General features: G+C 37.8%; 1 protein-coding gene across 3 annotated transcripts in view; it reads right to left on the minus strand.

Moving 5' to 3' along the window:
• The window catches only part of VPS8 (VPS8 subunit of CORVET complex), a 249,831-nt gene that overhangs the window by 221,360 nt on the left and 12,864 nt on the right, over positions 1–15,607 (minus strand). For all 3 annotated transcript variants that reach the window (XM_049628447.1, XM_049628448.1, XM_049628450.1), the window contains exons 4-7: positions 10,107–10,237; positions 4,904–4,997; positions 1,086–1,118; positions 96–150 (exon numbers count right to left, since the gene is read on the minus strand). In XM_049628447.1, coding sequence (XP_049484404.1) covers positions 96–150; positions 1,086–1,118; positions 4,904–4,997; positions 10,107–10,237 — 313 coding nt within the window. The remainder of the gene's footprint in view (positions 1–95; positions 151–1,085; positions 1,119–4,903; positions 4,998–10,106; positions 10,238–15,607) is intronic.

Here is a 15,607-nt window from a genome sequence, read left to right on the forward strand (position 1 = left end):
AGAATATAAAGTTCACAATTAAACTGTTATTAAAAGATATAAAATACAAAAGGATACTTAACATTCACAGTAAAGAAAGTACTTAGAAAATTTACCAAATATTAAAGCCAATCCATGAGATGTACCCACTGCTATCAGACTGGACACTGCCTGGGAACAAAAGGGAAGATTACGTTTTGAGATATTACATCGAGGATCTTGAAACAATGCGAGTTGAATTTGTTGGTTTTCTTTCCTCTAGGCACCAGATGACATACCAACTATTATAAATAAGGAGAATTTCATCTAGGAGGCAAAAGGGGAAATGAAACTCAGGACCTTTTATTTCTGGGAATCCCTCTAAATTTACTCTAAGGGTAACAATATCAAAATATCATATGTTCAACATTATAGGCAAAAACACACCACTTCTATTCTAAAGCAATTTAAAAAAAAAAAAACTCAGAGGTCCAGACAAAGTAGGAGGCACTTATGCTACCCAACCAAGAGCCAGCTATGAGGTGTGGGAAAGGGGTTGATAAAGCCCTTCAGTTTATTCATGGGAGCTAAAAGGCACCAGAAATATTCAAATTTCAGCCCACTTCCTCACCGATTAACTAATAAGAAAGCTACAGGAGGCAGCTGGAAGTATTCAAGAAAAGAGGGCACTAGTGTGCTTTCAATATCCCCCGTTCTCTATAATCGCACCACAGATTTACTATTTGGCAGGCCTGGCAATGGAGTTCAGAACTATTAAATGTACTATTTACCACAAAGTGATTTCACCAAATGCTGTGTTCCACTCCCTTGTAACCAAAGGGAGGCCAAATCACAGAGGGAGCAAATTTACTTGGGCATGGGAGGACCACATATAAATAAACCTGGAAAAGGCTAACCATTATTCCATTATATGGAAGAATAACAATACACTAGAAAGAGAACATTCAATATGGAAAAATGTTAAACCTGATTACTGGCAGTAAATGACTTATGAATTTATTATCATAATAATTTATGCAATAACTCTGAACATTAGAAGAAAAAATCTAAGAAAACCCAATGAAATAGAATGCTTACCTTTAAAGGATTATTTAAAGTGTACTTACAATTGCTGTAGGCAAGCCAGCATCGACTTTGTCCTAAGTGAAATTAAAAAAGTATTTGAAAACATACTCTCATTTTTAAACAGAAAATGATATAAGCCCCTCTCTTTACATAAACTTTAATCCAAATCAATTCAGATAAGAGATGGGATCCTCATTTTTGCCCCCAACTAAGAGAAACCACAAAAGTTGTACAGACCAAGAAAATATAAAGAGCATGAAAGCAGATCATTTTATTTTACTAATGGTAACAAATGCTTTAAGAAAGGCATGATTATAAATGAAAACGTAAGAAGAGAGAGAGGAAAGAAGTCCTATTTTCAATAACATGGATACACTCTAAGTAGTATAGGTTACAATGTCAGGAGTACATAAGGATTTTAAAAAAGGGAAACATGCTACAGATATTCTTTCTCTAAGCTTCCTATCCAGCAAATTATCTAATAATCCTTCAATAAAACCCAAGCTGGGTGTATTCAGTCAGTTCAAGCAAGCATCAGAAAATTAAAAATTAAGTGCTGGTCCCAGCTCCATACCAGTAACTCTATGACCTAGGGAAAGTCACCTAAACTTCTGGGTATTAGCCTCCTCATCTGTTAAAGGAAATATCAAATAATGCCCTATGTACCTCAATAATTTGTCCTGAGGTACAAATTATATGTAAAGTATCATATAAATGTCCAGTTATCTATTTAATGCTTCTATAGCTTTAAATAGTAAGAGCTTACAATAATTAGCACCATAGTAGCAAAGAGCTTTCATGTACATGTATTACACTATTGACTCTCAATCTGCAAGAGATAGATAAAACATGTATTATTCTGATTTTCCAGACTAAGAAAACAGAAGTTTTAAAAAGTGTACCTGACTTGCCCAAGATTATTCAAGAAGTGATAGAAAACTATGTCTCAAACTCAGAGTACCCAATTCCCAGACCTGGCTCTTTATATCATTTCTATAGATCTTTTCTATGTCTGTCCCTGTCAATGTGGTCGATTAGTTATTATAATCTCTCAGAAGGCAGAATCAATTTTATCCAACTTTACAGAGTGTCCTGGGAACTAACTCAAGAAACTTACTCTAGTGCATGGGAGTATGAGGAAGAACAATCACAAGGCTGCTATGTTCAATGCTCTGGATGGAGGATATACCCCACTCTGTATGGATATGTGTATGTAAAGTACACCTAACATGCTTGACAATTAAGATGCATACAATAAATATCTGATGAATGATTGATTTGTGTCCTGGATAGGGAAAAAGAATGAAAGAGCAGATAAAAAGCATACTATATTCAAAATGGAACCTGAATAATGAAATGAGAAGTCAGCTTCCTTTAAAAGCCAAAAAACCAGGGGTGCCTGCGTGGCTCAGTCAGTTAAGTGTCCGATTCTTGGTTTTGGCTCAGGTCATGATCTCACAGTTCTTGGGTTCGAGCCTTGCATCAAGTTCTGTGCTGACGGCGTAGAGCCTGCTTGGTATATGTGCGGCCGAAGCAAGCACAAGCCTGCTTGAGATTCTCTGTCACCCCCCCACTAGCTCTGTCTCTCTCAAAATAAATTAAAAAAAAATTTTTTCTAAGCCAAAGAAACAGACATATGCGAAGCACTAGAGATTACAGAGTTGTAGTACTGGTGTGGCAACATCTTAGGGTAATGATTCTCAAAAGCCAGGCTACCTTGAAATCACCTAAGATACAGATTCCTGTTATACTGTTAAAACGCAGATTCCTATGCTATACTACTAAGATTCCAATTAAGCACGTTTGGGTGCTCAGGAATCTGCATTTCAGTCAGTACCAGGAGATTCTTACACAACGGACGCATTTCGGAAAAAACACTGTGCTAAGGCATCTCTACTACCTTAGGCGATCATAAAAGTGATAAATACCCTTTGAAATTAGTCTAAACAAATTTAAAATACAGTCATCTGTCATAGTACTTTCATTTGTGAATCAGAAGTTCACAATTCCAAAAATTCCATCTCTCCTAACTGTTCTCTATGCGTATGGACGACAAAGCCATTGTGAGCAAGGCCCCAGGCAGCCCTAATAACACCACTATCCACATGGCTGAAGGCATCATTGAACAACTATTCAGGAGAGATGCCCAAAAATAAAACTAGCTTTACATGTTAACACACCGAACATCACAGAAAAGCATACAATTTAAATTGAGCTGGTAATCCAAAATTAGGAAGGCAGAGTATGAAGACTGTCATAGGAAAAGCAGTTTTCATTTTAACAGACCAAAGGAGCTCAGCCATAGCAATGAAATAAGAACAGAATGCAAACACTCTGGGATTTATTAGAATTTTTCCCTCCTCTTCAAGAGGGAGAAGAAACCCTTTTAAATAACAGATTTATCTAATCAATGTTCAGCGTCTGAGTTTTAGTTCAGTCTCCATTATTCAAAATATTTTTAAAACTGCACAGGTGGGTCAAATGACTGTTCTGGTTCATCTTGATCTTGAAAGGAATGAATTTCATCACCTACATAAGGATTAAATTCAGAAAACGTCATGGAAATGTAATCCTCAACAGGTGGTTCCCATTCTAGCAAATATGAGTTACTCTCCACCTAAAAGAGGAAGGACAATTGCCCAGGTTTCCTCCATTGCTTGACTATCTATTTAAATTGACTTCATGATATATAAGCTGGGTCGGGGTATACCAACTGCCCACAGAGGACACTTTTTCTTATTTTTTCTTTTTTTGTTTGTTTGTTTGGTTTGGTTTTTATACGAGCTTTCTCTGATAAATATGACAATTGCAATGCAGTTATGATGTTGTGATGCTACTCCTGTATCAATCTCTTACCCTTTTGGGAAATCAAAATTTTGTCCCAACTGAATTTGCAAAATACCAATTAAACTCCATAAAAACATTAAAAAAGTCAAAGTTCCTGGGACATGAATATGTCACCGTGGTCGCCATCATCATCATTATACATAAGATCTATACAATGAATTCAGAAAACTAAAATTGAAAGACTACATAAAATTATAGGCTCTGAGGTCAAAGAAAAATTTGATAAAGCCTACCAGAATCATCATCTATTGTCTTGATGGTCTATTAAATATTTTTGCATGAAATCAGTGCTCTAAAAAAAAAATGTTCAAAAACGACTGCAGATACTCTGTTCTAACCATTATACTCTGGCCACATTCACCAATACCACCCCCATTTCACAACAAAGCAGCACTACAGTTGGAGCCAGAAACCCCAATTTTGAGTAATTATTCTGCTATCTCCAAACTCAATGATGTAAGACAAGTTAATAGTTAATATATCACCTTTCTGAGTTTCTCTTCTCATTTGTAAAACAGGATATGGCTTTCCTTAATTTCAAAGTTGTAAGAGTAAATAAAATAAGGTACATGAAAAGAGTTTTGTGAATTACAAAAAAAAAATCACTCAGTTGTAAAAGATTCTGATCAATCATTTCTCCATATGAAAAGACAAAAAAAAAAAAAAACAAAACGAGCACTCTAACTCAACCAAATACACAAGATGGCAACTAAACTGAAAAGGAATTTAAAGAAAAGGCAGATAGTGTTCCTTTTAGGCTTGCTGCCATATTTCATTTAGGCACACCAGAGACTCTGAGCAGACCTTTATTTCATGGCTGCACTAATTTCTATGTCAAGATGTATAGCCATGTCTTATGAGTCAAAAACAATCACACAAAACCCATGAAAGCCAGATTCTATTTTTTTTTAAGCCTCGGGCCAAGAGAAGTGCTGTGCTTTGTTTTATGCTCATTCCTGCTTCATTATGCCATTGCAGGTTACAAAGCTGGGAAAGAGAACAAAATACTTACAGCTGCAGACACTATCTGGGCAGAAATTCCCTTCAAAAGTGAATGTCGCATAACTGACCCATGGAGTGAAAAAGAATCAGGTAATTTCTTCTTCCTAAAAGAAGGGGGGGAAGCATTTAAGAATATTAAAAAAAAAAAAAAAAGTCTTTTTTGAAAGACCAAAAAACACATAAAAATAAGGAAAGCAGAAAACAACACTGAATGTAATTTGTAGCTCTGTTTGCAAAGAGGTATTGAGAGCCTGACAGTCCTAAATTAAGATGTTGTACTAAACCCACCTTGAACCCCAGAGAAGCACAAGTAGGAAAGTGAATAAAGCCATCACTCCTTTTTCATTGATTCAAACTGTTCCTTCCCCACCTAAAATATGGCAAGAGGTTTTACTCCTCACCAGAAGGTTGCCTGCCCTGCCCTACTTGTCTACATTACCTCTCCCTTCCTTCCACCCTTGCCCACCTTTCTGGCCTTTCTATCTGTAACTGCCCTCTCTCATTCTTCAACCAAGCACATCAAATTCCACACTCCTCTCTGCTGCTCCTACTAATAGTACCTTTCACTTACCCAACTCATCAGCATTCAAAAAATAATCTCATCCTTTACCAAACACTGAGCACCTCCATCATGTGACTAAAAGTATGCTTCAGGCATACAAAAATAAGAAAGGCAAGATTCCTACTCTCAAGGACCTCACAGCATAGCTAGAGGGACCAATAAGTAACTCACTCTTAAAAGATAAATGTTAGAGGGGTGCCTGGGTGGCTCAGTCGGTTGAGCGTCCGACTTCGGCTCAGGTCATGATCTCACGGGTCATGAGTTCGAGCCCCGCGTTGGGCTCTGTGCTGACGGCTCAGAGCCTGGAGCCTGTTTAGGATTCTGTGTCTCCCTCTCTCTCTGCCCCTCCCCTGCTCATGCTCTGTCTCTCTCTGTCTCAAAATAAATAAAACATTTTTAAAAATTTTTTTAAAATGTTAGAAAATAACAATGGATAAAGCACTATAGAAATGAAATAAAGAAGAGTTTAATCCTATTTATTGGGGGGATATCAGGGACAACTATAGAAAAAAAAGATGTCTGATCTAGCCTTGATAGACAACCAGGAGTCTGGCAGGCAACAAAAAAGCACAAACAGAAATATGAGGATGTCAATGTGTGCTGTGTGTGGAGGGAATGTAAGTACCCAAAAGGCACTGACCAGCAGGATGGGAGTGGGGGTGCTTAGAGATTAGGTCAAAATAGTGAGCAGGGTCCAGACTAATGCTACGCAAAAGAGTTCTGACATTAAATGAGACCAAAAAATAAAGACTATATATATATATGTATGTATATATATATATATATACACACACACACACACACACACACTTTTTTAGTATAGTTGACAATTTACATTAGTTTCAGATGTACAACTTAGTTATTTGACAATTTTATACATTGTTATGTTCACAAGTATAGCTAGCAGCTGTCCCATTCCATTGTTATTAGAGTATCACTGATTGCATTCCTTATCCTGTGCCTTTTATTCCTGTGACTTATTCATTTAAAAATATCATAGGGCCGCCTAGGTGGCACAGTTGGTTAAGTGTCTGACTCTTGATTTTGACTCAAGTCATGATCTCACAGTACAAGAGTTCAAGCCCCATGCTGGGCTCAGTGCTGACAGTGCAGAGCCTGCTTGGGATTCTGTCTCCCTCTTTCTCTGCCCCTCCCCCACTAACAAGCACACATGCACGTGCACGCACGCACTCTCTCAAAATAAATAAACTTAAAAAAATCATTTAAATTATCATGGTTCCATACAAATACTGAGATTTTGTTCTATTTCTATGAAATGTGCCACTGGGATTTTGATAGGGATTGCACTGAATCTACAGATGGTCTGGAGAAATATGGACATCTTAACAATATTAATCCATGAACACAGGATATTTTTCCATTTATTTGTGTCTTTAATTTCTTTCACCAATGTCTTATATATAATTTTCAGTGTATAGCTCTTTCATGTCCTTGGTTAAACTTATTCCTAAGTATTTTCTTGTTTTCGATGATACTATAAATTGAATTATTTTATTCCTTTTTCAGATATCTCATTGTTAGTATTTAGAAACACAACTAACCCCAATTAGCCAAAGCAATCTTGAGAAAGAAGAACAAAGATGGAGGCATCACACTTCCTGATTTCAAACTATATTACAAAGTCAAAACCAAAACAGTATGGTACTTGCATAAAAACTGACACAGAAACCAATGGAAAAGAACTGAGAGCCCAGACATAAACAGTTACATATACAGCCAACTAATATTTGACAAAGGAGCCAAAAACACTCAATGGGGAAAGAATACAGTCTCCAATAAATGGTGTTGGGAAAACTGGGTAATCACATGCAAAAGGAACTATACCCCTATTTTATATCACTCACAAATTTTATATGAATTAAGTGGATCAAAGACCCAAATATAAGACTTAAGCCATAAAACTCCTAGAAGAAAGCATAGGGGAAAAGCTCCTTGACCTTGGTCTTGAGGGCAATGGGTTTTCTGTATATGACACCAAAAAAGAAAAAAGAAAAAAGAAAAAAAAGAGGGGGGCAACAAAAGCAAACATAAATGAGACTGTATCAAACTAAAAAGCTTTGGCACAGCAAAAGAAAATCAACAAAATTTTAAAAACCCATGGAATAGAAAATATTTGTAAACCAGGGCACCCTGGGTGGTTCAGTCTACTGAGCATCTGACTCTTGATTTTGGCTCAGGTCATGATCTCACAGTTAGTGGGATCCAGCCCCACATCAGACTCTGAGCTCACAGCACTTAAAAAAAAAAGTGCTTAAAACTTAAAAAAAAAAAAAAAAAAAAAAAAGAAAGAAAGAAAGAAAGAAAGAAAGAAAGAAAGAATTTATAAACCATTTATCTGTAAAAGGTTAATATCCAAAATATACAGTAGTTCTCCTTTATATGGTTTCAGTTACTTGTGGCCAACCACAGTCTAGAAGCAGATAATCCTTCTTCTGAGGTATTGTCAGGTGGTCAACAGTAGCCTAACCTGATGTCAGGCCTTCATCCTTTACCTCACTTCATCTCATCACAGAGGCATTTTATCATCTCAAGTCATTGTTAAGAAGAGGGAGTACAGTACAATAAAATATTTCAAGAGACCATGTTCACATAACTTTTATTACAGTATATTGTTATAATTGTTCTATTTTATTATTGATTGATTATATATAATCTCTTACTGTGCCTAATTTATAAATTAAACTTTATCATAGGTATGTACAAAAAGAAACATAGTTTATATAGGATTCAGTGCTATCTGCAGTATATACAGGAAGAAACATAATTTATATAGGATTCAGTACTATCTGCAGTTTTAAGCATCCACTGGAAGTCTTGGAATGTATTCTCAGTGGAAAAGGAAGACTACTACATACGGAACTCTTACACCTCAACAGCAAAAAAAACCCAAACAACTGAAGTTAAACACAGGCAGAGGATCCGAACAGACATTTTTCTGAAGAAGACACACAGGTGGCCAAAAAGCATATGGAAAAATGTTCAGCATCACTAGCCATCAGGGAAATACAAACCAAAACCACAATGAGATACTGCCTACGGGGATGGCTATTATCAAAAAGACAAGAGATCACAAGTATTAGTGAGGATTTGAGAAAAGAGAATCCTTGTGTACTGGTGGCAGCCACTATGGAAAACAATATAGGGGTTACCCCCAAAATTACCACATGATCCAGAAATTCCACTTCTGAGGATATATCAAAAAAAAAAAAAATCACTATCTCAAAAAGATATCTCCACTGCTGTGTTCATTACACCATTATTCACAATAGCCAAGATATGGAAATAATCTAAGTGTCCACCTTCAAACAAATGGATAAAGAGGTGAGACAGACAGACAGACAGACACACACACACACACACACACACACACACACACACTATTCAGCCATGATAAAAAAAGGAAACCCTACCATTTGCAACAACATGGATGGACTTCGAGGGCCTTATGCCACATGAAATAAGTCATACAGGGAAAGACAAATACTATATGATCTCAATTACATGTGGAATTTTAAAAAGCCTACCTCATAGAGGCAGAATAGAACAGTAGCTATCAGGGGCTGGGGAGTGAAGGAAAAGTGTAGATGTTGGTTAAAGGGTACAACCTTGTACTTGTAAGATAAGTTCTGGGGATGTAATGTACAGCATGATGTAACAGCATTATCTAACAATAATGTATTATATACTTGAAAATTACTAAAAGAGTAGATCTTAAATGTTCTTACCACAACAGAAATGGTAATTATCTGAGGTAATAAAGGTGTTAACTAACCCTATTGTGGTAATCATTTCACAATACATAGTATATCAAAGAATCACATTGTATATGTTACATTTAACCAATGTTATACATCAGTTATATCTCAATAAAGCTGGGGAAAAAAAAAAAAACATTTATCTATTTGTAGGAGATAGTGATGGACAGGTAAATATATCCAGCAATGGTCCCTATCCAACAAGAGTTGACAACCTAAAGAAGACAACACTAATACAGGCAACATTTAAGAAAGGAAAAATACACATGACTTTATCAACATTAAAGTTACACATGAATTCAATAAAGTATTTACATTATGCTTCCTCCACTTCTCTTTCCTTTTCATGTGCTCTCCAAGAATTTGGAAGGTGAAAAGCAGCCAAAATGAAGTTATTTAGGGTTAGAAATCTTTTTCCCAAATCTTGAATCATTTTGTGATTCTCCTCTGAACCCATTCCAAAGGAATGAAGGAATGCTGGAGCTGACCTGAGAGTGGGAGGAAGGGGGTGGGGAGTGCAGAGAGCACAGGGTGACGAAATGAACCTAGCTCCATGTTTCCACCACAGACACAGTGCCGAGTTTGACCAATGCTTCCTCCGAAGGCTCTACTGCTTCCGGAAGTCCCTGGCTGTTATTATGGCTTCCTGCTGGGGGTGCAGAGGACAGTGGTCATGGCATGCACCTTTTCATTATTCTCTCCCCTCAGTAGTGCCAAAATCTTTAGGGTCTACTAAGCATATTATTTCCACCCAAGTGGGCCTTCCATTCCCTATGCAAAGGCTTCAGCAGACCATACCACACCAAAGAGAGATTTACATTTTAAATGATCAAATATTTCAACCATATGCCAGTGTGATTTACATGAATACCTACCGTTTTAAGTTGGTCCTGTCACCACTATCTGAACTTGCCACAGACGAAGTATCATAGGAGTGGGAATCAATAGTATCAATGTTTAACAATGTAGGGTCCTCCAGAACAAAAGACTCCTCTTCATCATCAGTCTAAATTGGAAGAATATGGATCAATAAACTCACAATTCCAAATACCCTGTAAGTCAGACAAGCATAAATGTGTTCTCTAAAATGCTCACATGCTTATTTCTGCTTTTCATCTCTTTTCCAAGCATTGTTATTGACTAGAGAAGCATAGAAAATTAATTTCCAAATCTAGATAGATATCTGTCTCTACAAAGAGTTCGCTCCAAAAATTTCTTCCTTGTAGCAGGAAGCAGCAGCAGTTATTCAAATTATTGTTAGCAGCTAAACACTTCTTAAAATTCAAACCCGTAAATAAGCTTTACTAGTTAACTAACAGCCAGTAGCTAATTAGAAGAAAACAAATACTACCTGACTACAAATAGTATACCATGAGAAATAGGACAAACAAAAGAAAAGCATTCTGGGTTAGGAAAACCATAAGGGACTCTTAAAAACTGAGAATAAACTGAGGGTTGATGGAGGGGTGAGAGGGAGGGGAAAGTAAGTGATGGGCATTGAGGAGGGCACCTGTTGGGATGAGCACGGGGTGTTGTATGGAAACCAATTTGACAATAAATTTCATATTAAAAAAAAAACAAAACAAAAAACAAAAAAATAAAATAAAATAAAAATAAAACAGTGTGAAAAAAAAAAGAAAGAGCATCTGCAAACACAGTGATTTCATAAGGTGAATTTTACTCCTAGAAAAGGAAGAAGTCCCAAATGACTGGAATATTATGAGGAGTTAGAGTGATCCTAGAAAGATAAGCTAGGACCAAATTATAAAAGCTTTATATTCCATGAGCCAAGTGACAGCAGGGCCTATGTCCTCCTTGTCTACCACTATATCCCTACTGCCCAGTACAATGTCTGGCATATACTTACTACTCATTCATCTACTGAATTAGTGTACTGTATATAGTAGACAATAGGAAGGAAACCGAGATGTTTTAAGAAGTAGGCACACATGATGGGACCAACGTTTTATAAAGATAAATGGGGCAGCAGGAAGATGGATGAGTGTAGTCAGGGAAACTGAGACAAAGAAACTATTAAGAACCTGTAACAAGGTAGGGGCACCCGGGTGGCTCAGTTGGTTAAACATCTGACTTCAGCTGAGGTCATAATCTCGTGTCTTGTGGGTTCGAGCCCCACATCGGGCTCTGTGCTGACAGTTCAGTACCTGGAGCCTGCTTCAGATTCAGTATCTCCCTCTCTTTCTGCCCCTCCCCCACCCCCACGCACACACACGCACTCTTTCTCTCTCTCTCTCAAAAATAAAAAATAATTTAAAAGGAACCAGTAACAAAGCTATTGCAGTGTCAAGGGAAAAGAAAGAGGAGGGCGCCTGGGTGGCTCAGTCCATTAAGCATCCAACTTCAGCTCAGGTCATGATCTCATGGCTGGTCAGTTCGAGCCCCACGTTGGGCTCTGGGCTGACAGCTCAGAGCCTGGAGCCTGTTTCAGATTCTGTGGCTCCCTCTCTCTCTGCCTCTGCCCCACTCGTACTCTGTTTATCTCTCAAAAATAAATAATAAACATTAAAAAAATTTTTTTAAAGGCGGGGAGTGGAGCTTAAGAACTCGTCAGAAGAGGTCAAGAGAAGGAATAATGGAAGAGACATTACTGAGAAAACCCAAAGTCCCTGGCTACCATTTTTTTTTTTTTAACGTTTATTTTTGAGAGAGTACACAAGCAGAGGAGGGTCAGAGAGAGGGGGAGACGCAGAATCTGAAACAGGCTCCAGGCTCTGAGCTGTCAGCACAGAGCCCAATGCAGGGCTTGAACTCATGAACCGTGAGATCATGACCTGAGCCAAAGTTGGACACTTAACGGACTGAGCCACCCAGGTGCCCCCCCTCCCCACTACTATTTAATGGCAGGGGATGGGAGGTGGGGACGTCAGGGGGAAATCAAAGAGGATTCCATGGTTTCTAGCTTGAACAACTAGGCAAAAGGTAGTACTTCTGAGATAAAAAGCAGAATAGCAGATAAAGCAGAATGAGGAGTTCAGCTTTGAACAGGTTGATTCTGAACAACAGACATTAAAGAAAAATGTTCTGATCATACTCCTCTTTCAGCTGGACTACGTTCTGCCTTACCACTTCCATTAAAACTCATTATCTCCACTTTCTCCACCATTGCTAGCCACTACTACCTTTGCTGAAGTTACCAGCCAAATTCACAGGCCTATTTTCAGGTAACGTGCCCTTGTCCCCTTGGCATCATTTAACACTACAACCATTCCCTCCCTACTTCTTGGAACTTTCTCTTCCCTTGGCTTCCAGTGCATCCCTTTTCTGCTACTCCTCCCAACTTACGAGGCCTCTTCTACCCGTCATGTTCTCTATTTTCTGATCAGCCAAACCTTTAAATCATGCTATTCCCTGGGATTATATTCTTAGCTCTCTTCCTACTTCGCACACTTTCTATATGAGCAAGCTAATCCCTACTTATAGCTTGAAGTACTATGTCATGCTAATGACTCCAAAATCTGCATCTTCAGTATCAACATTTCTCTTGAGGTTCAGGCCCATATTGCCAACTGCTTTTCATATATCTACACACATGCACACACACCTGCTAAAAACAAGATTAGAACCACAAGGAGAGACGGTCTCTTGAGAGCCGGACAGAGGTGGGACAACTGCCTTAGGAAAGGAAAGGAAAGAACTCAAAAATTAGAACTGCAGCACCAAGAAGCAAGAGGGCTAATCAGAATCTTACCTGATTTTCTTAAGCACCCTGAGGATGTAATTAAAGCAAACAGATCCATTAAATGAAGCCAGGGTTGAGGACTTACAAAATACATGAAAGAAAAAATGAAAGAAGAGAACTGAGCTTATCAATAAGGCTGAATTTAAAACTACTACTACACAGCAGAGATATTAATTTTCCCACACTGATGCATAAAATCTACATAATCCTTTCAAATTTCATTGTGTGTCTGTGTGTCTGTATGTGTAAACTAATAAAGTGATTCTAAAATTTACATGATGCAGAAGACCAAGAATAAGCAAGGCAACCTTGAAGAACAACACCAAAGATCTGAAACTACTAGTTATCAAGACCTATCATAACAAACATTAGAATGTGGTATTAGGGCGAGTATAGAAAGACCAATGGAATCAGACCCACACAAAAATGATTACCCGATTTAAAACAAAAGTGACACCACAGAAAAGAATATTTTTTTTCAGTAAATGGTGCTGGCTCATACCTCACACCATCACACACAAAAAATTCCAGATGAATCACAGACCAAAGTTTAAAAGGCAGAACAATAAAGATATTAAAACAAGATAGTATCATCATGACCTCAGAATTTTCAAAATTTTCTCAAAACAAGACACACAAAAACACTAACCATAACAGAAAACCAAAATAAGCTGAACTACATTAAGAACTTCTGCTCATCAAAAGAAACCATTAAAAGAGTGAAAAAGTAACCCACAGAATGGAAGAAGATATTTGTAATACATATACCTAATAAAGGGCCTATATACATCACATGTAAAGAACTCCTACAGGGTGCCTGGGTGGCTCAGTCGTTTAAGCATCTGACTCTTGGTTTCAGCTCAGATCATGAGTTTACGGTTTCATGAGTTCGAGCCCCACATCAGGCTCTGCACTGGCAGGGTAGAGCCTGCTTGGGATTCTCTCTCTTTCCTTCGCTCTCTTCCCCTCCCTTGCTCATGCTGCCTCTGTCTCTCTCAACATAAACAAACTTTAAAAAAAAATTTTTTTTTTAACGTTTTATTTATTTTTGAGACAGGGAGAGACAGAGCATGAACAGGGGAGGGTCAGAGAGAGGGAGACACAGAATCTGAAACAGGCTCCAGGCTCTGAGCTGTCAGCACAGAGCCCGATGCGGGGCTTGAACTCACGGACTGTGAGATCATGAACTGAGCCGAAGTCGGCCACTTAACCGACTGAGCCACCCAGGCGCCCCTAAAAAAATTTTTAAAAAGAACTCCTGTAAGCTTAAAAAAAAAAAAAAGTGAGCAAAAGACATGAAAAGGCAATTCACAAAAGAGATATCCAAAAGCCCAAAACCTATGTCAAAATACCCAATTTCATCAGTCTTCAAAGAGAGAAATTCAGATTAAAACAATGATGTGATACCACTGTACATGGATACAGTGAAAAAGAGAAAATTCAAAAGTTGATGAGGCTATGGTATTCAGCACTCTCATATACTGCTGCTGGAAGTATGTATTATTCCAACCACTCTAAAAAAACCTAAGGCGGGGCACTCAGCTCAGTGGGCTGAGTGTCCGAATTCGGCTCCGGTCATGACCTCACAGTTCGTGAGTTAGAGGCCTACATTGGGCTCGCTGCTGTCAGCACAGAGGCCACTTCAGATCCTCTGTCTCTGTCTCTCTCTCTGCCCTTCCCCCACTTGCACTCTCTCTCTCTCTCTCTCTCTCTCTCAAAAAGAAATAAACATAAAAACAACACCTGCGGCAATATCTACTAAAGCTGAACATACCCGTATCTGACGACCTAGAAATTCTATTCCTAAGTATATAACCAACAGAAATGTGTGTGTATATATATATATATATATATATATATGTGTGTATAAACATACCTAAAGACATGAATAAGAATATTCACAGCAACTTTTCATAGTAGCCAGAAATTAGATATTATACAAATGCCCGTCAAAAGTAGAATGAACAATGGTATACACATAATATAAAGAGTTTTATGTACGGGAATGAATAATTACATACCAAAATATGAGTGAATCTAATAAAATATGGAGGAAAACAGATCAGACACACAAAAGCACATACTGTATAATTCCATTTATATGAAGTTCAAAGCAGGCAAGCTGATCAATGCTAGAAGTTAGAACTGTGATTATCCTCGGCTTAGGTACTCAAGGGGCACAAGAAGAGGTTCTGGGGTGTTAGTGATGTTTTATTTCTTCATCTGGATTCTAGCTGCACAGGGCATTCAATTTGTGAAAATTCACCAAACTATACACTTACAATTTGTGCACTTTTTCTATATGTATGTTACACTTCAATAAAAAGTTCAAAATAAATTTCTGGCTGCACAGTAGTAATGAAGTGAAGCATGTTACACTTCAATAAAAAGTTCAAAATAAATTTCTGGCTGCACAGTAGTAATGAAGTGAAGCAGGAATTTCCCAGACTGGAAGACTAGGAAGGATGAAGAGACTTGGTCCTGATTAGGCCAAAGAATAGGTTTAATGGAAGAAAAAGGAGGGGAGGTGGGGAGGTGGGCAGGCAGCTATGGTGAAAGAATGGAATTTCACAACTAAAAACCTCAGAGGTAGCACAGTTTCAAATGATGACAAGGCCTAGTAACATTATTTCATACCCTAAATTCTGAGATTTAGGATATCTCAATAATCTCTAA

Source organism: Panthera uncia, chromosome C2 (genome assembly GCF_023721935.1).
Source record: "Panthera uncia isolate 11264 chromosome C2, Puncia_PCG_1.0, whole genome shotgun sequence".
NCBI classification, from domain to species: Eukaryota; Metazoa; Chordata; class Mammalia; order Carnivora; family Felidae; genus Panthera; species Panthera uncia.